An 18,231-nucleotide genomic window follows, 5' to 3' on the forward strand; every position below is an offset into this window, starting at 1 on the left:
GCTTTATCAGTCCCATTTGCCCTCAGGCCATAGACAATTAATTCTCCACTCTGTCGACCACAGAAGTGTTACAACTGAGAGACAGAGTTGGGAGAGAGAGGATTAGGCAGTGAAGCGAAGTTGGTCTCCTTCCCTCTGTTCTCAGAGATCTGCAGATCCTCTCTGAAGACTTACCATATAAATGTCTCTTTCAGGGTGACCTACCCAGCCAAAGCCAAGGGCACATTCATTGCGGACAGCCACCAGAACTTTGCCTTATTCTTCCAGCTGGTAGATGTGAACACTGGCGCTGAACTCACCCCTCACCAGGTCAGGAAAAAGCCCAGACAGTTCTCTTGGCCTGAAACCTTGATGTACACGATAGTTGTGTGGACGTGGTATTTAACACTGAGTTAAGAAAATTCTGAATTCCTGCTTTCATGTCTTCACTCTGAACCCTCACAGTCCATCAGGTTCTCCCCTGTGACACTCTCCTGCTTTCATATTGGGTGTAGCCCTGAACCTGGAATGCACTTTTCTTTTAGAGAGATTAGCTGGTGTAGGAAAGATATATTTAAGGCAGATTAGCATTTAATTGAAGCTTTTTTCTGGCTATAATAAAAAAAATATATTGAAATAATTTTGAAAAAAGGAAAACTTAGGCAGTGTACCCAAAGTATGTTTTTGCCCTGGCCAAAGCAGATTTTCTATTTTGTAAGAATCTGAAAACTAGCACTATTATTATTATTTTTTTTGGAGCCCCCCCCTCCCCCCGCTCCCGTTGGAAGTTCAGAGTCTTAACCACTACACCAACAGAGAAGTCCAAAACCAGCACTTTTTTTTTTTTTTTTTTTTTATGCCATAAGTTTATTTACAAACATATCCAGGATGCTGAGTTCAAGGGTTTGATCCTTTTAAGAGACTGCACCTCTTAATATGCTCCTCTTCCTATCTGTCTCATGGATTACTTTTTAAGCAGTTGGTGTCTTACTATAAAGAAAGGTGCAGCAAATCCAGACCCAAAGAACAAAGTCATCATAGCTAGTAACCTCCACTTGTTTTCCACTGAAAATGGTATATTCTTCCCTGGACCCTCCTCGTAGTGGCTCCGACGAACCACAGAGGTTGTGAACCTCCGGATGCTCTGTCCCAACATAGCGCTGTTGGAAGCTCTACAAAAGATTCAGAGACTGAAGACGGCAGAAATGGCGGCTGCAAACCGCGCGATCCTTACCTCACGACCTTGTTCCCCTAACTGCAAGGATCGAAAGGGAAGATGGGAAATAAAACCAGCACTTTTTAACTTGTGCCTACTAAGCATGATGAAAGCAATAGGCTTCATTTTTGTCTCCCATATGTCAAATAGTGATTATTATGAAAAGATTCTCAAACCATATCTTTTTCCCGGAGAATCTGATATGGCTTTTGTCCTCTCAGACTCCCTCCTTTCTTGCCTCTGTCTTCCCACTTGATTGAGAATAGCTGTTCTGTGCACTGCCTCATCCACGGTTGTATTGTTAAGGGAAATACCAGAGATAATTTGAGTGTGGAAAAATAGGAAAGAACCTGGACCCTAGTGGCCTTGGCTGAGGTACTTTGTAGTAGTCTTTGAGTTGGAGTTAACAGACTTAAATCCACGCAGAGAGGCAGTGTCAAAACAGACCATGGAGGTGAGTGGATTTACTTGGAAACCTTTTTGCTTTCTGTTTCTCATTGCTGCGGCTGCTGCACTCGTGCCCAGGCCCAGAGTGGTTGCCCCTGGCACCACCATCCCTGCCCTTCTTGGCTTCTGTCCTCTCCACCCCCAGTCTCCAGAGAGCTGGGTCAGCCCCACTTAGCTGTGTCTATAGCTTCAACTTCGTAGCATCTCCGAGGTCCTTCTCAAAATGACACTTGCCAATGAAAGCCCAAGAGAAGAAGGCATATGAAGAGAAGTCATTATTATACAAGACAAAATTGGTGGGATTAGGATTAGTGCAGGAAGAGCTAGTGAGGAAGTAAAACTTTAACTGAAGACTTGTCTCATCCAAGATCCTAGAAAGCCTGGCCTACAGACCTCCTAGGTAGAGATGGCATTTTGCTGGTGAGCCTGGCTGCTTGCCTGTGCTTGGCTGTGACAGGAGGAAGATCATGCATCCAGGCTCCTAAATCCCATTCTTGGCCACAATTGCAGGAGCCAGGAGGCTTCACAGCTCTGGGTCTCTTTCCCGAAATACTTTGATGGTTGTTGTCTGCTGCCCAGGTATAGAGTAACGAATGAGATTTAGATTTTTTTCTTGTGGAACCAGCACTAGCTCTGTGACCATGGCAACTCATTTAATCCTCTGTGCCTTATGATCTGTAAAATGGGACCAATCTACCGGCTTTGTTGAATTCTTTATTTGGAAACTTCTGAAAGCAAAGCTGAGTGAATATTAAGTTTTGCTGCATCTTATGTGCAGAAACCTTAGTTTCTTATGCCATTGGGGGGATAACATGATTAGACTTGTATCATCATATTGATAAATGTTTGTTGACTAGATAGTGTATAGCAGGTCCTACGCTAAATGCATTGCGTACTTTATTGTGAGTCTTCATACAGATACAACACGTGTAGAAGTTAAATCTGTCTTAAAGATGAAGAAATCAAGGCTCAAGGAGGTTAAATAACTTGCTCAGCTCTTAAGTAGTGAAATCATATCTGACTGTCTTCAAGCCTGAATTCTCTCTGACACTGGGCTGCCCTACACGATGAGAACTCTGCCTTGCTATCCATCCCCATGCCTCCTCTCCTAAATCTTTAGCTGGAGGCACTAGGAAATTGAAAATGGGCTTCTTACAGTTCCACCTCATTTCCCTTCTTTTCACCCTCTAGTGAAAAAGTTAATTGGGCAGCAAAAGGCTGGCAGGAAGAGGAAATTACAGCCTCAGCAAAGGGTTTAAATCATTCACAAACTGGGCATTCGGCCTACGAGTCGTTGAGATTTGGCCGGACCCCTAAGTTAAATTTCTTGTACTTGCAAAAAGTACTGTCTGATCTTGGAGCTATAAGCAGGGTGGGGTGGCCATTCCTCCTGCTTTCTCAGACAGGCCTGGCTGACCCCAGAACTCCCAGTGGGACAGAAGAGCTGACAGCCTCGTGCCTCAGGGATTTGAGCCCAGAGGGAGTTTTGAAATCATCAGATGAAAAGTTGCGTTATTATTCCATCCAGACATTTGTCCGACTCCACAACCAGAAGACTGGCCAGGAAGTGGTGTTTGTCGCAGAGCCGGACAGCAAGAATGTATACAAGTTTGAACTGGACACCTCTGAGAGAAAGCTCGAATTTGACTCTGCATCTGGTACCTACACTCTCTACTTGATCATCGGAGATGCAACTTTGAAGAACCCAATCCTGTGGAATGTGGTATGTGCCTCCTTGTATCTTCACTCAGACAAGAGCGGCTGTGCCGCAGTCAGACAAAGATGGCCCCTCTCCAGGGCATGGGCTCTCTACCCAGGCCTCTACCATGCTACCCAGAGGGCCATAAATAAGTACACATCATGCTGATCCCATTAGAAGTCTTAGGAGCATGCACATGGCCTGGCTGGCATGTCATAGGGGCTTCATAAATAGTGATTGAGTGAATGAATGAAGTATATAGATTTGCCCTAATGGGTTCTAGCAGATTTCTTTAAAAGTTGTTGTACTTGAAGAAGGTTTTCATATTACAGGCAAAGCACTGCAGGGGATACACAGATATAAGAGATAAAGGCTCTAGCTTTTGAGGTACAGTGTGCCCTTGCAGGGTAGGCTGGGGAGGGGCCTGAGATTTGAAATCCAGTTCCAATTCATTGTGGTGTGGACATATCCTGTGGAATTGCAGGATATTCTAATAACCATCTAGGATAAACTAATACCCTTCATCTGCATGGTGTGTTCATAGTTTGCACAGTGCATTTCACTTACATAACTCACTGGGCTGGTGGGATGAGAGGAGGCTTCTTAAAAGACATGACATAGGAGCCAAGGGTTGAAGAATTGCAGGGGTTTTTCAGGATTGTATCCGAGGGGCTGTCGGATGATCACTGGGGGACAGCCTCCAAGAAAGTTTGAAGTGCTTTCAGTGAGATATGAGCGAGTCCGCTTTGCTGGAGCACCTGCGTCTGGTCAAGGGCAGGAGACGGTGAGGTGGGGAAGGTAGCAGAGGCCAGACTGCAGGCCTTGAATGGTGGGTGGCTCCTTGTGCAAGACAAAGGGGCAGCTGCATTTTCTTATGTTGTATTCAAAGCTCCTTTTCTTCTCGGACTTTAGGCTGCTTTTTGTATGAGAGCACATTTTCATTTCTTTTTCTTTTTTTTCTTTGTCTGAGACTAAATTATACTTCCCCAGGAGCAGTTTCTGATTGCTACTGTAACAGCCTGAGTACCAACTGGGATTTTTGTATTAAGCAGCTCTGTGGGGCTCACCAGACCAGTAGAAAATTGGAACTCTTGCTCTAAAAAGCATTTTCAACAAATACTTATTTTGTTCTTGAAATTTTTACTGCCTCAATTTGTTGGCTAATGGATCAGAAGTGATTGGACTGCTTGGAGCTCCTTTCAGTCATGGTCCTGGATGGGAGTTGGGAGATACTGTCCTGCTGATAAGTTTCACCCCCTTCTCTGCCCCTGGGCCTTTCATCGCTGCTTTTATTGTTTTAGGCTGATGTGGTCATCAGGTTCCCTGAAGATGATGTTCCGTCAACTGTCCTGTCCAAGAACATTTTCACCCCCAAACAGGAAATTCAGGTATATCCCAAAGGGCTTCTTCACTAAACACAGGAGAAATGGACACATGAGAGAGGGCAGGAGAGCCCCAGACACTGGCTGTGGTCCCCTTTTTAACCTGTTATATGATATGTTGTAGCTTGGTCTTCGCCACCCTGTGGATCAGGCAGGGCAGATACCAGCCCCATCCTGGAGCTTAAAAAAACAGGCTCAGATTGCCTGCCGGCCAGTTCCCAAAAAGCAGATAACTAGAGACAAAATCAGAACCTGAGTCTGTTTTTCCTAAACATGCAGGAGGTTCAGCCCTCAGATCACTGCTTGATGCCACAGCACTGGTGGGTCTCGCTTTGCTCCTCCATGTTCCTGCATAGACCAGGGCCAATGGGGCCCACAGGTGGGCGACTCGACTGGAGCACAGGGCTTTCATCCCCTAGGCCAGCCATTCCTCTCTCCCAGGATTCACTTTCCTTGCACACAAATAGTAGAAATCCCTGCCCAGTCCAGTACATGGGGCTGTTGTGAGGCTCAGAATAGTTCCCAGATAAGGAAAGAATGGCTTTGAAAAGTTTCTAAAGCAGTGTACAAAATGAACACAATAATTGTTAGACAGTTGGAGCCCTGGTTAAGGAAACTGAGTGGATCTACTCAGTGGACTGTTTTGGAGTCCTCAGAAATTATTATACTGCAGTAACAGGGAAACGCACGTCTGAAATAATGTTGAAGTGTTCCAAGCAGACTACTGACTCTTACTCCACTGTTAGAAAAAGGCCAAAGGCCCAAAAGGTAGAGTAGTAGGATTCTTTTTAAAATTCCTCCTGATGTTGTTATAGCATCATTTAAGAATGTAGAATGCAGTTAAACACTGGAAGGTATAACAGTGATGACAAAGGGTGCTGACTGATTTTGTAGGGTGGGGTTGGCGGCAGCAGCTGCCACAGGCCATGTTAGAAGTCCTTTCATGGCAGTGGCAGCAAACAGGAGCTGAGGTTAAAAATTTCGGAATAGGAGTCTCACATGGAGCTGCCTTGTCATGGAGCTGGGTTGACTGGACATTGGCAAGCGAGAAAATTTAAAAATTTAAAATTGTTAACACACCAGTTAGCTAACTTAAGTCAGTTAGCAAAATACAATGACACCACCCTGGGAACGCAGAAACATTATGAAATCTGGCGTCCTGCCTGGGATGTGTTACCCTAGCCATCCAGATACCTGGGCCCCATCTTTGTTACCAGGCGGACACTGCTTCATATGTTGCATCCTCCAGCCTCTAAATGGCAATGTGTTTTGGAGGGGGAAAGAGGCTTGGGCAGTCATGAGCTGGGACTGGTGTAATATCCCTGGAAGGAGACTAGTGGGAGCAGAAGCCAGTGTTAGGAAGAGGGAAAAGGCTAACTGGGTGCTCATGGCCAGGAAGTCTCAGCCTCTGGGAGGCATTTCCTCCTCTAGACTGTCATTGGGGTTTTGGCTGCTAGTATACATGGCAGCCCCCGCTGGGAAGAGCACATGGTAGAATATTCCTGGTGTGTCTTCTTTTGGCAGCACCTGTTCCGCGAGCCTGAGAAGAGGCCCCCCACAGTGGTGTCCAATACATTCACCGCCCTGATCCTCTCGCCCCTGCTCCTTCTCTTTGCTCTGGTGAGTTGCTGTAATTAGCATGGGCAGTGTGTGTCTGGCGCCAGACTCCATAGATGTAGCCGTTCCAAAGGAGACTTTGTGCTCTGGCCTCAGCACAGCTCCAGAGGGGTCCAACAGCTGTGACCCGAACCGATGGTCCAAAAACTTTAGAATAAATAAAATTACCTACTGTAGGGGAGCTGCCAAAAAAACTGATCCCTTAACAAGGGGCATGAGAAAGTACCTGGTAGCCATTATAAATGGTCAAAATATGGACACGGATGCTCCATACGAATGTTCAGATGAAGCCAAGTGTGAAAAAAACAAGACATGATGCTGATAGCTGTAGAAAAAATGAGTACAGAGGCTGTGCATTTCAATACTCTTTGGAGCACAAAACTATAAACAACCTAAAGTCCTCATAAAAGCAAGTGTTAAATAAATTATGGTGCATCCACACAATGGAATAATATGCAGCTCGTTAAAACAATGGATAAATTTATGTACTTGTCAACTGATATGACAAGGTTGTTAAAAATGTCCTATTGAGTGAAGAAGGCAAGTGATAGGATAGGGTGTTTAGTATCATCTTCTATGTTTAAAAACCTTAAAAAGGCATTAACTATTGGTGTTGGTCCCTTCTAAGGAGAAGGCCTTTTAGGGAGTATAGAGGAAGGACATTTTTACCATTTTAACATGCTATTTGAATCTTTCTTTTTAACCAACTCTAAAAACTATAAACATAGATGCAGATCCTCCAAGTTCAGAGAATTTTGAGAACCATATGGAAAACTCATTAGATCTTGCTTTTGGAAAATTGCCGATGTTCCTAATCCTCTGATTTTAATAAAAGAATTATTGCTTGGTCGAAAGCTGAAAGGCATGCCACAAGCTTTCAGAAACCAATCCTAGACACCTGTTCTTTTGAGTGATCAGAATTTCAAAAGGCAAAGAACCCATAGTGTGAGTGCACCTCCTCCCAGCTGCCAGTAGGTTTATCTTACCAAAACTTAGAGACATTAGCAGGGGTGCCAATTACTTCATCATCAATACAGTTTTGTACCTTTCAGTTTCATGGCGTCGCCTGTTTTAAAATAGAAAAGTTTGCTGTTATTAAAAATGATTTTCAAGCACTTTTGCGAACAAGTGTTGGAATGCCTTTCTAAAGGAAAAAAGGGAACGTTTTTTCCTTGGGACTTAAAATAGGGTGGTTGTCACTTGGAGAAATTCCCTGTCCTTCAAGTATATATGAATTTTGAAGCCCTTAGGGCTGTTTTTTGGATTAGCATGGCACAGTGTGGGTTGCCTCCCTTTCAAGTTCTAATGTCTTCTTAATTTATTTCTCCCCATCTTTCAGTGGATCCGGATTGGTGCCAATGTCTCCAACTTCACTTTTGCTCCCAGCACGATTGTCTTTCACGTGGGACATGCTGGTAAGCGCCCCAGGCTGCTAATTCCATTTAACCTCCTTTGACATTTCACCTGCCCACACAAAAGCCCTGTTAAGTAGACCCACAACCTATTAACTATAATGACTTAATAGCATAACATTTCCCTCTTCCTCCTGGCCTTTTACGACAGTTAATATGATGATAAACCTGTTTGGCCCATCAGCTTAGAACAGCTGTCATTATATCGGGTTTCATTGTACAAGGCTGCCATTGGCAGGCCATTTTATCCTCAGTTAATAGCTCTGTTCATTTCCAGAGATTACTCACTTATCGCATCTTTACGTTGAGCCATCTTCCTGGATGGAGAGCATTAATGCAGTTTCCAAAGGTTATCTTCCCCCGCCATATCGATCTTCACATTTGCTGGCAGCTGTGTCTGGACAGTAATAGAAGACATTCCCTTCCACAATCAAACACGCTGTCCTGCATTGTCCTCTAGAGAACTTAGAACCTAAATGTTACAAGACAGTAAATTCACAAATTAGTTAAGTGTTTCAGAAACTTTTCGACACTATTGGATTGGTGGCCTCTGCATTTCACCAAGACCTCAATATTCTTTTCTGATTTCTTCGACTTCTGTAGGAGCCCTCCTCTATGTTTCTGTAGTGTTCAGATTCCACAGGGGTCCACAGATGAACCCCTTGAAACTCTAGGCAAATGTGTATCTCGTTTTCCTGGGGAAAGAGAAAGTCTGTCTCTATGATCAAAATTCTAACAAGGATCCATGACCTCAAAAATGGCTAAGAACCCCTGCTGTAGTTCATCCGTCATCCTTCTGGGCAAAATTGACAGGATGACCTTTCTCTCCAGCCCAGTTACTGAATTTGAGTGATAGCCCTCCCGGGTCAGGGAGAACAAAACCTGCATATAAATTTGTTTAGAGCCATGACTTTTTGTGCCAGAGTGCTTTTTGTGCACATTCCCTCATTTGACTCATCACAACCCTGATGGGGGTGACCAGGGCAGGACTTATGATCCTGGTTTGGCGGGTGAGAGAATTTTGGCTCAGAGAAATTAAGTGGCTGTGAAGGGCAGAGGCTGGGTCAGAACCCAGGGTTCTCAGTGCCCTGAGCTGCTTTTTTTGTTGTTGTAATATTTTCTTTTTTTTTAATATGGACCATTTTTAAAGTCTTTATTGAATGTGTTACAACACTGCTTCCGTTGTTTATGTACTGGTTTTTCAGCCACGAGCCATGTGGGGTCCTGGCTCCCTAATCAGGAATCGAACCTGCTCCACCTGCATTGGGAGGTGACGTCTTAACCACTGGACCACCAGGGAAGTCCCTGGACCTGAGCCCTTTGGACTAAACCCTCCTCCTGTCCTCCTTGCTTCCTTCCTAGTCTCATTGGCAAATTAGCCTTAATTTTTTTTTTCTATTTCTTGCTTTTAGTAAAAAGGAAAAGGATTTATTTCTTTAATCCTGAGGGCTTTCATTCAGAATTTGAAAAATCAGCTGAATTATTAGGTTGGCCAAAAAGTTCATCGGAAGTTTTCTAGACAATGGTACAGAAAAATCAGAATGAACTTTTTGGCCAACCCAGTATAACCTGACAGCAATTTAAAAAAACAAATGCAAAACCGTCGTTTAAGAGCAAAGATGCAAAAACGTGGAACCAGATTGTTCTTACCTCCGAATTTCTTGGTAGCCAAGACTGAGAAGCAAGTATATTGAGTTACGTATTTTCTGGCATCAGAGGAAAGGAATAACACCAGCTGGTCTATAAATACAAACCTTTTCGGGCTCCGCAGTTACTGGCTTCTGGTTGTCTTCTGCCCTGGGCAATGTCACTATTTGATTCCGTTGATTCTCATGACGCCTGTCCTTGTAGCTATGCTGGGGCTCATGTATGTCTACTGGACACAACTCAACATGTTCCAGACCCTGAAGTACCTGGCCATCTTAGGCAGTGTGACGTTTCTGGCTGGCAATCGGATGCTGGCCCAGCAGGCAATCAAGAGGTAAGGTTGGGGGCAGGTCAGGGGCCCAGAGTGGATTAGAAATATTTTTGTCAGCTCTGTCCACCCAGCTCTTTGAACCAACAGTATGTGGTGAAAAGATTCATATCCTGAGGGGCCATTGTGACACCTCAGTTCAGCCAGAAACAGAAGCCTTTTAAATCAGAAACGAGTTGTGATGATAAGCTTTAAATATATTAAAACCACAACAGTTTATGCCTTGACACATTAGAATGAGAGAATAATTGCTTCATGAAGATTAAAGTGGATCAGGACAGGTGGCAGAAGATTGTAGTTAAAGTGCTGGCTGTGTAACCATTTTCTCCTCTGCCGCCACAGAGCATCCTTCTCCATGCTTCTCCCATGCCCCACAGAGGGACTCCTCTGTAACCCCAACAGCCTCCCAGAGCTTTTCCTCCTAAGCATGAGGTCCATGCTCTTCCCCCCCAGAAACAGCATCGGGCTTTACAGAGGCCCCCGAGAACCAGACAACTTTGGTTCACACGAAGGGTCAGGACCCGACGTGATGGCAGCTGGCTGGCAGCTTGACTTTCGAACCGGGATTAGAAGTAAATTTAAATGTCACATTGGTGTTTCACATTGATTTGACTTTATTAGAACTTGGGTGATTTCAACCACATAAAGGTCAATAAGAAAAGGTCAGAATTGCTTTCACCTTTGAAAGTTAGCATTTTCAGACGCGCCCTGTGTTCTCCTCTCCAGGACTCTCACTGGAAGAATGTAACTTAGTCCCCTCAGTGTACCCTCAGTGCAGCTGCTGGCTAAGCTGGCAGGTCAACAGAGCAGCTTTCTCAGAGACCGTATGGGTGGGAGAGCCACATTCTCCTTCCTGCCCGGGTATCCGCTGTGAGCGTTCTGAGGGCCTCCCTGGGGATACCGGCCCAGAGTGCTCCCTGCCTCTCCTGGGGTCGCCTACATTCTGCTCGGGCTTCCCAGAGCACCAGCAGTGGCAGCTGGCTCATTTCTCAGCACCTCCAGCAGCCTTAACTTGGCAGGTCTGTGCTGCATCTGAGAGCGCCAGGGGCTCAGCTGTTTTCTCTCAGAGCAGCCCGTCTAGGCCCCGGGGAACCAAAAGGCTGTCCTCTGCCGAGCTCTCTGTTTTCTGGAAGTTGCTCACATGAGACGAACAAGATTGAGGGGAGATGGGAGTGGTTACCATTTGATTTAGATCCCACTCAGCAGGAGTTCCTAATACAGATAAAATCAGGTACATTTTCTGGGGAGGAAGACCATGGTTCTCATGCCTCCTCCATCCTGTATAGAAAGTTACAGCTGTCTGTTGCTGTCTCCATGAGTTCTAGAATCAGGCTCTGCCCCTGGGGAAAGCGGTGACATTAACAGAAGCTCTTGGTTGGTTGTTTGCCGTTTCTTTCCTCAGCTTATTTCTCTTCTTGCTGTCCTTTCTTGACTCTCAAACCCTCTTTCCTTTGGCAGGATCGCTGCAGAGCAGAGCAGTAGATTGGCAAAATATAGGACACTACGGTAAAGATGAGGGGCACTCGACCCAGGAGCAGGGCCCCTTTTCCATCTTGCCCACGTCCATGCATGTCAGTTACTTACCTGTTTTCAGCACACTTCTTCCTCCCCATCCCTCCCTGCCCCAGAGCTGAATTCTGAGGCCGTTTCCCCACTTCGTGGACCAGGGCAAAAGCCAAAGCCCCCTGAGTTAGCCTAGCTGGTGGTAACTTGGCAGCTGAGCAGCCTGGACCTGGCTTTGACTGTAAGGCTTCCTCCTCACTTGTGTCCCACAGGTGCTTCATAGACACAGCCCCTCTCTGTGTTCATGGGAGAGCAGAGTTGAGGAAAAGACTGATTGGACTTTAGGGCTTCTTAAAGCGGACCCCTCCCACCCCCATTCAGGGCATCTAAATTCATTAGATGATAGTCCCATGGAAAATCCCGGCACACCTGGTCACTGTTCTAGGCCTTTTTGTAGTATTATCCTCTGGTTGGGCCAAACAGTGGGGTTTGGTAAGACACTAAATTATGAAGACTGATGGCCACAGATCAAAGCCAGCATCCAAACTCACGTTCCTAGAGCTCAGGATATGGTTCAGGGGTGCTCCTTGTGTGACTAAAATGCCCAGTGAAGTACCACCCGTACTCCATCTTGTCAAGTCCTCGGATGAGGATGCAAGTGGAGGCAAGGTGAAAGGAGGGAAGAAGAATGTTTGATGCTTCACTGATCAGCTCCTATAGTCCAGGGATTGGCAGAAGTTTTCTAGAAAGAGCCAGGTAGTTGTTTAGGCTTTGTAGGCCATGCGGTCTCTGTTACAACTACTGAGCTCTGCCACCATAATGTGAGGACAGCCCAGTCCACGTAAACAAACCAGCATGGCCATGTTCCGATGAGACGTTATTTACAGAAACGGGTGGTGGGCTTTATTTGGCCCCTGGGGCACAACGTGTTGACCCCTGAACTAGAACAACAAAGAGAGGGGAGGTATTTGAGTTTTCAGATCATGTTCCTTTGCCATGGAGATGGCTTTCCCTGCCAAAGAAATGGAGCCATCTAATTTTCACTCCTCTGGAAACAGGAGAAATTCACAAGAGCATAGAATGTAGAGCCTTTGCACTGATGTGTGAACAGAAGCTGAATCATCTCGTTCTCAACATAGAAAGCAACCACATGTTTTGATTTTTTTTTCAGTATTCATATACAGTAAAATTCACCCTTTTTAGTGTATAATTCTGTGAATCTTGAAAAACGTCGACAGTCTTGTAGTAAACACTATCTCAACCAAGGTACAAACTTATTTCCACCCTCCAACAAGCTCCTATCCATGTCCCTCTGTGGTCTGTCTCTCCCCGCCCCTCCCGCCCCGTTCCTCAGCGTTACCTATTTGGTTTTGTCCTGTATTATAGTTGCTCTGTCTGAGATTTGCTTTCAGAACTAGTCCTTTCTGCTGCATATTGAGCTCTTTAATTCTTTCAGACTAACTGGATTAGGTTTGTTTTTCTTGATTTTTAGATAGTCAACCCCCCACCCTACTACCCCTGAACTGTACTGCCTGAAAAAGAGGAAAGTCACGTGATCATTTGGACATCTGGGACTTCCTGATGTTGGGCCCTCGTCTTTTATTGGAGAGTCCCTGGTAGCCAGGTGTTTTTGATCTGAGGACAGGTATCTATTTGATCAGGCATAACAGGCAGCTAGCTTCTTAGCCACAGTGGAGGCTTGTGGGTCACCACCCTTTCACCTGTTCTTATTTCATAATTATTCTGTCCTCTCTGCATAAATATTTCGGAGCACACTTTTTTTTTGGCTGAGCCATGTGGCTTGTGGGATCTTAGTTCCCTGACCAGGGATTGAACCCATGCCCGCTATAGTGAAAGTGAGGAGTCCTAACCACTGTACCGCCAGGGAATTCCTGGGACACACACATTTTGATGTACCTGGGAAACTCTGAATGTTGGCACAGAATTAGGGGCACTCAGGATGAGTTCCACGCCTATGCATGTATGCCCCTTGGGGCTGTTGGTTACCTGGTTTGGAGCATGCCATTCTGCAAGACCTCCTTGTCATCACATCAGCCCTCACCACTGGGGACAGCTGTCTATGAGGAGAGCATGTGTGTGAGCCCCTCGCCTCTGCTCACCAGAACTGTCCAGATCACCTCCTGGGTGCTGTCACCCTCTGGTTGCACAGTATCTATCTAGATTATCATTTTCCTTCTTGTGTTTCCCGTCACTTCTTGAAGTCTAGGGGAGGCTAAAGAGATTTAGTGAGATTTAGATTTAATTTTTTTCTGTGAAGTTTAGACATCCAGTCTGATCATTGACAAGAACATGACCACATGGCAGGAATGTGGTGCAGGTTTCTGCACCAAAAGGTCAGGATGTCATCGTCCAAGCTACATGAGGGCCATGTGTTGTTTGGCAGACCCAGAGTCTAGGAAGTTGAAGATGAGCATTCTTTAAACCCTTCATCTGGTTGAAATGTACACTGTCCTTTTGGCCTTACACTGTGAGAGGTGTGCCTGGAATTAATGACCTCATCTTGTGTTTTCACATATCACACTTACTTAGGTATCATCAGGTGTGTTTCATTGTTTATTTAAGTTGTCATCAGCTTTAGTTTGAGCTGTCTTTCATTTTTCATGAAATGAGATGGGACATAAATAAATAGGACTAATAGATGAATGATTATTCCCTTACAAATGGGATCTCATAGTGGGAGAGGACCTTGGTTTCTCTGTTGTCACCAAGTTAGGAGCTGTAACCATGAGTTGGAACCTTCGATAATTTTGTGTTTGTCTCCATTTTCTTTCAGAACAGCACATTAGTTCCAGAAAAAGGAAGGAAGTTCTGAAAGCTGAAGTGAATATTGATAAAAGGAGTTAAGGACAATTCACAATTTGAAAAGAGGGATGAAAAACCCCTTTATTTAAAGAGAAGAAAGTCAAAATTGTGGTTATACTTTTGCTTGTTTTACTATGTCCCCAGCACAGAGCAGATACCCAGATACTCTGTTTCTTTGGCATGGTACCCTAGCAAGATGCTGCGAATATTCTAACTTACCCACTTGTTGCATTGAAAAGTTGAAATCTGTAATTAATCTGTTAATGGAATAAAGAGAATAACAGGAACAAAGACCTGAGAGGTTTTTTTCGGTACTTTGGGGCTGTGGGGTCTCTGCGACACATGACATGAGGCCTTAGTTGGAAAGTATGCTTGACATGATGGTGGGGTGATTCTCCAGACCTTTTACATTGGTCCTTCTCACTGTTATCCTAACAGAGCTGAGAATTGCCTAGAAAAGCCAGCATCCTTTCTTCATGTCCAGCACTGGGTACCAGCTATGCCCTGTTGATGTCTGAAGGCCCCTCTGGAAAGGGGGGGCCTTTTGCCTTCCAGAAAGTTTGGTCTTGGCATGCAGTGGGGAAGGGAAGGGATTATCTTAAAAGAAGGCTGAGCCCTTGAGCCATCTTAGGAGCTGAGAGGGACACACGCATCTTGGAAATGCCCCTTTGGAGTTGTGCCCAGGACCACCGTTGCACAGAGGTCATATGGTATCACCTAGGAAAGGAATACTGAATTGTGTGTTCCAAGTGTGCAAACTTCAGTGTTGGGCAAGCCTACTTCACTACAGGGTGAAGGAGTTTGGGCAAGTGGCTTAATGTCACTAAGCTTCCTTTTTTATCCTTCTGTAAAAGATAATGACAGTACCTTCTCACATGACTGAAGCAGCTTCATGCATCTGAAATCTTGGCCTAGTGCTTAGCGTCTATCCTAACTGCCCCATAGTTACACACTTAGACTCATTGCCTTTACTTCCATTAACTGAAAATAATAGGAGACTTCCCTGGTGGTCCAGTGGTTGGGACTCTGTACTCCTAGTACATGGGGCCCGGGTTCAATGCCTGTTTGGGGAACTAAAATCCCACATTACCACAACTAAGCCCAAGCACTGCAACTTCTGAGCCTGTGCATTGCAACTGGAGAAGTCTGCGAGCTGCAGCGAAGACTCAGCACAGCCTAAATAAATAAATAAACATAATAAAAGGTAACTTTTGAAATACAGGTAATCCTCAGAGTATTTACTGAGTTTGGGGTGGGGGGAGAAATGATTTTAATCATATTGCTTTCCAACTTAGCTGGACTTTGCTACAGTGAGGAAATGGGAATTCGAGAACTCGGGGCTAGTTCTGAATGGGACTCTGCAGGGCAGAGGCCCATATGGGCAATTACAGGGCTGCCTTTAAGATGGCAAGTGACTTCATCTTTCCCAGAGGTTCCAAACCAGTGACCCATGTTTTATTTGATCCATAGTTTTTTTTTTTAATTCAGTCAGTTGCTAACATTCACAAATTGAGAAAATTGATACAAAAATCCAGGTCTAGGGTTTAGGATTCTCTGGAAAAAGAAAATCAGAACTGGCAACATTGGGCCTGATTTCTGAATGGCAACCATCAGCTGAAGCTGAACTCTTGCCTTTTAAGTGGGGCCTGCACTCTCCAGTCAGCCATAGTCCCACCCCACCCCCACCCGGCCCCAAACGGTGTCAGTTCCACCTACCCTGGTCCTGTTCCTCCCACCAACTTCATGTGATTGGTACCTACCTGGCCGCTGTAGACGTATGACTTGGAGACCCACTCTGATGGGAAAAGGTGATGTTGGTTTCCCATGCTGTTGTTCAGTCATTCAATTGTGTCCAACTCTTTGCGACCCTGTGCACACGAGGCTTCCATATCCTTCACTATCTCCTGGAGCTTGCTCAAACTCACATCCCTTGAATCAGTGATGCCATCCAACCATCTGTCATCCCCTTCTCTTGCCCTCAATCTTTCCCAGCATCAGGGTCTTTTCAAATGAGTCAGTTCTTTGCATCATGTGGCCAAAGTATTGGAGCTTCAGCTTCAGCATCAGTCCTTCCAATGAATATTCAGTACTGATTTCCTTTAGGATGGACTGGTTGGATCTCCTTGCTGTCCAAGTGGTGTCTCCTAGTGTCCCTACTTAGGGATGCTGGGACCTCAACAGCTCAGAGTGGTGGGGAAGCGAGGAGAGCAGGAGAGCCCACCCACTGGGAGTTTCACACTGAAACCAGATGTGTACCGTTCTGGAAGACACTGATTGAAGCCTGCTGGACAGAGGTATAGAGCCAGAACAGTAGGGCCTGAGAACAGAAATATAGTGGATGGAGGGGAAGAGGTAAGGAAACAACTGTCTGGAAAAGGGGCTGGCAGGGCTCAGGGGTGCCATGACTGGTTCGGGGCTGGTCTGCAGATCCAGAGGGGCTGGAGAATAAAGCACAGCAGAGGAACTTCCCTGGTGATTCAATGATTGGGAGCCTGCCAGCCAGTGCAGGGGACAAAGGTTCAATCCCTGGTCTAGGAAGATCCCACATGTGGTGGAGCAATTAAGCCGGTGTACCACAGCTACTGAAGCTCACCGCCCCTGTGCTCTGCAACAAGAGAAGCCCCTGCAATGAGAAATTTGCACAGTGCAGCTAGAGAGTAGCCCCTGCTCGCTGCAACTAGAGAAAGCCTGTGTGCAGTAACAAACACCCAGCGTAGCCATCAATAAATAAATAACTTTTGAAAAAGCATAGCAGACATCTGCTACATGCCCGGTTCTGGGGTTGGTTGAGCTGTGGCAGTGAGCAACATGAATGCCTTCTCTGCCCTCAGTTCACTTATATCCCAGAGGGGACAGGGGAAAGGGAGCAGAGTGAGCACAAATCTGAAAAGGAATTTTTATCTAGAGGGGAAGGCTAAGCTGACAATGAAAGGAAAGGAGCAGTCTTTGCAGAGCTGGGGAAGAACATTCTAGGCAGAGAAGCAACCTATGCAAAGGTTCTGAAAGCAAGGCAGTGTAAACAGGGCAGAGTTAGCAAGAAAGAGAGTATCCTTGAAAGTTAGAACAAATACAGGGGTTTTTTTGATTAATTTTAATTGGAGGGTAATTACAATATTTTGATGGTTTTTGCCATACATCGACATGATTCAGCCACAGGTATGCATGTGTTCCCCCATCCTGAACCCCCCTCCCAACTTCCACCCCACCCTACCCTTCTGGGTTCTTCCAGTGCACTGGCTTTCAGTGCCCTGCTTCATGCATTGAACTTGAACTGGTCATCTGTTTTACGTATGGTAATATACATCTTCCGATGCTGTTCTCTCAGATCATCCTACCCTCTCCTTCTCCCACAGAGTCCAAAAGTCTCTTCTTTACATCTGTGTCTCTTTTGAAAGTGAAGTGAAAGTGAAAGTCACTCAGTTGTATCTGACTCTTTGTGACCCGATGGACTATATAGTCCATGTAATTCTCCAGGCCAGAATACTGGACTGGGTAGCCTTTCCCTTCTCCAGGGGATCTTCCCAACCCAGGGATTGAATCCAGGTCTCCCACATTGCAGGCAGATTCTTTACCAGCTGAGCCACATTTTGCTGCGTTGCATATTGGTAAGGTGGATGAAACTGGAGCCTATTATACAGAGTGAAGTAAGTCAGAGAAACACAAATACTGTGTATTAACATATATATGGAATTTATAAAAATTCATTTTTGCTTGTGCTTGGTCTTTGTTGCTGCTTGCAGGCTTCCTCTATTTGCAGGGAGTGGGGGCTACTCCTCCTTGCGGTGCACAGGCTTCTCTTGTGGAGCACGGTCTCTAGGTGCGTGGGCTTCAGTAGTTTTGGTATGTGGGCTCTAGAGCTTGGGCTCAGTAGCTGTGGCATGTAGACTTAGTTGCTCCACAGCATATGGAATCTTCCCAGACTAGGGATCAAACCCGTGTCTAACCACTGGACCACCAGGGAAGTTCCAAATACAGCTTTTAAGGGCTGTGGTAAAGGGGATAGATTTTATTTTAGGACCAACTGCAAGTTTAGGGAAATTGAAATTTATGCTGGGATGTAGCAGAGGCAGAAACACCTCTTATGCTGTCTTTCTGGTCCTACCCACTGGGAGAAGCCTCTTGAAGGCTGCAGGGGAGAGTCCACTTGCTTATAGCCTAGGGATGGATCTGGGCAGACT

General features: G+C 45.5%; 2 protein-coding genes across 23 annotated transcripts in view; one reads left to right on the forward strand and one right to left on the reverse strand.

Moving 5' to 3' along the window:
- RPN2 (ribophorin II) overlaps positions 1–14,344 on the forward strand; it is a 49,425-nt gene extending 35,081 nt beyond the window's left edge. For 8 of the 22 annotated variants that reach the window (XM_081560169.1, XM_081560172.1, XM_081560171.1 and 5 more), the window contains 8 exons: positions 195–309; positions 3,171–3,365; positions 4,643–4,729; positions 6,248–6,343; positions 7,680–7,755; positions 9,604–9,733; positions 11,186–11,233; positions 14,025–14,344. In XM_081560169.1, the coding sequence (XP_081416295.1) occupies positions 195–309; positions 3,171–3,365; positions 4,643–4,729; positions 6,248–6,343; positions 7,680–7,755; positions 9,604–9,733; positions 11,186–11,233; positions 14,025–14,037 (760 nt within the window). In that variant the 3' untranslated portion in view covers positions 14,038–14,344. The remainder of the gene's footprint in view (positions 1–194; positions 310–3,170; positions 3,366–4,642; positions 4,730–6,247; positions 6,344–7,679; positions 7,756–9,603; positions 9,734–11,185; positions 11,234–14,024) is intronic. The other 14 variants (XM_081560177.1, XM_081560180.1, XM_081560179.1 and 11 more) reach the window with 4 other exon arrangements.
- On the reverse strand, positions 819–1,227 carry LOC145533199 (cytochrome c oxidase subunit 7C, mitochondrial). The gene has a single exon (XM_081560224.1). It carries the CDS (start codon positions 1,133–1,135, stop codon positions 944–946), a length of 192 nt encoding a protein of 63 aa, XP_081416350.1. The 5' UTR covers positions 1,136–1,227; the 3' UTR covers positions 819–943.
- Positions 14,345–18,231: the final 3,887 nt, after the last annotated feature.

The sequence above is a fragment of the Giraffa tippelskirchi genome, chromosome 13 (genome assembly GCF_054371585.1).
Source record: "Giraffa tippelskirchi isolate mGirTip1 chromosome 13, T2T-mGirTip1v1.2.pri, whole genome shotgun sequence".
Classification (NCBI taxonomy): domain Eukaryota; kingdom Metazoa; phylum Chordata; class Mammalia; order Artiodactyla; family Giraffidae; genus Giraffa; species Giraffa tippelskirchi.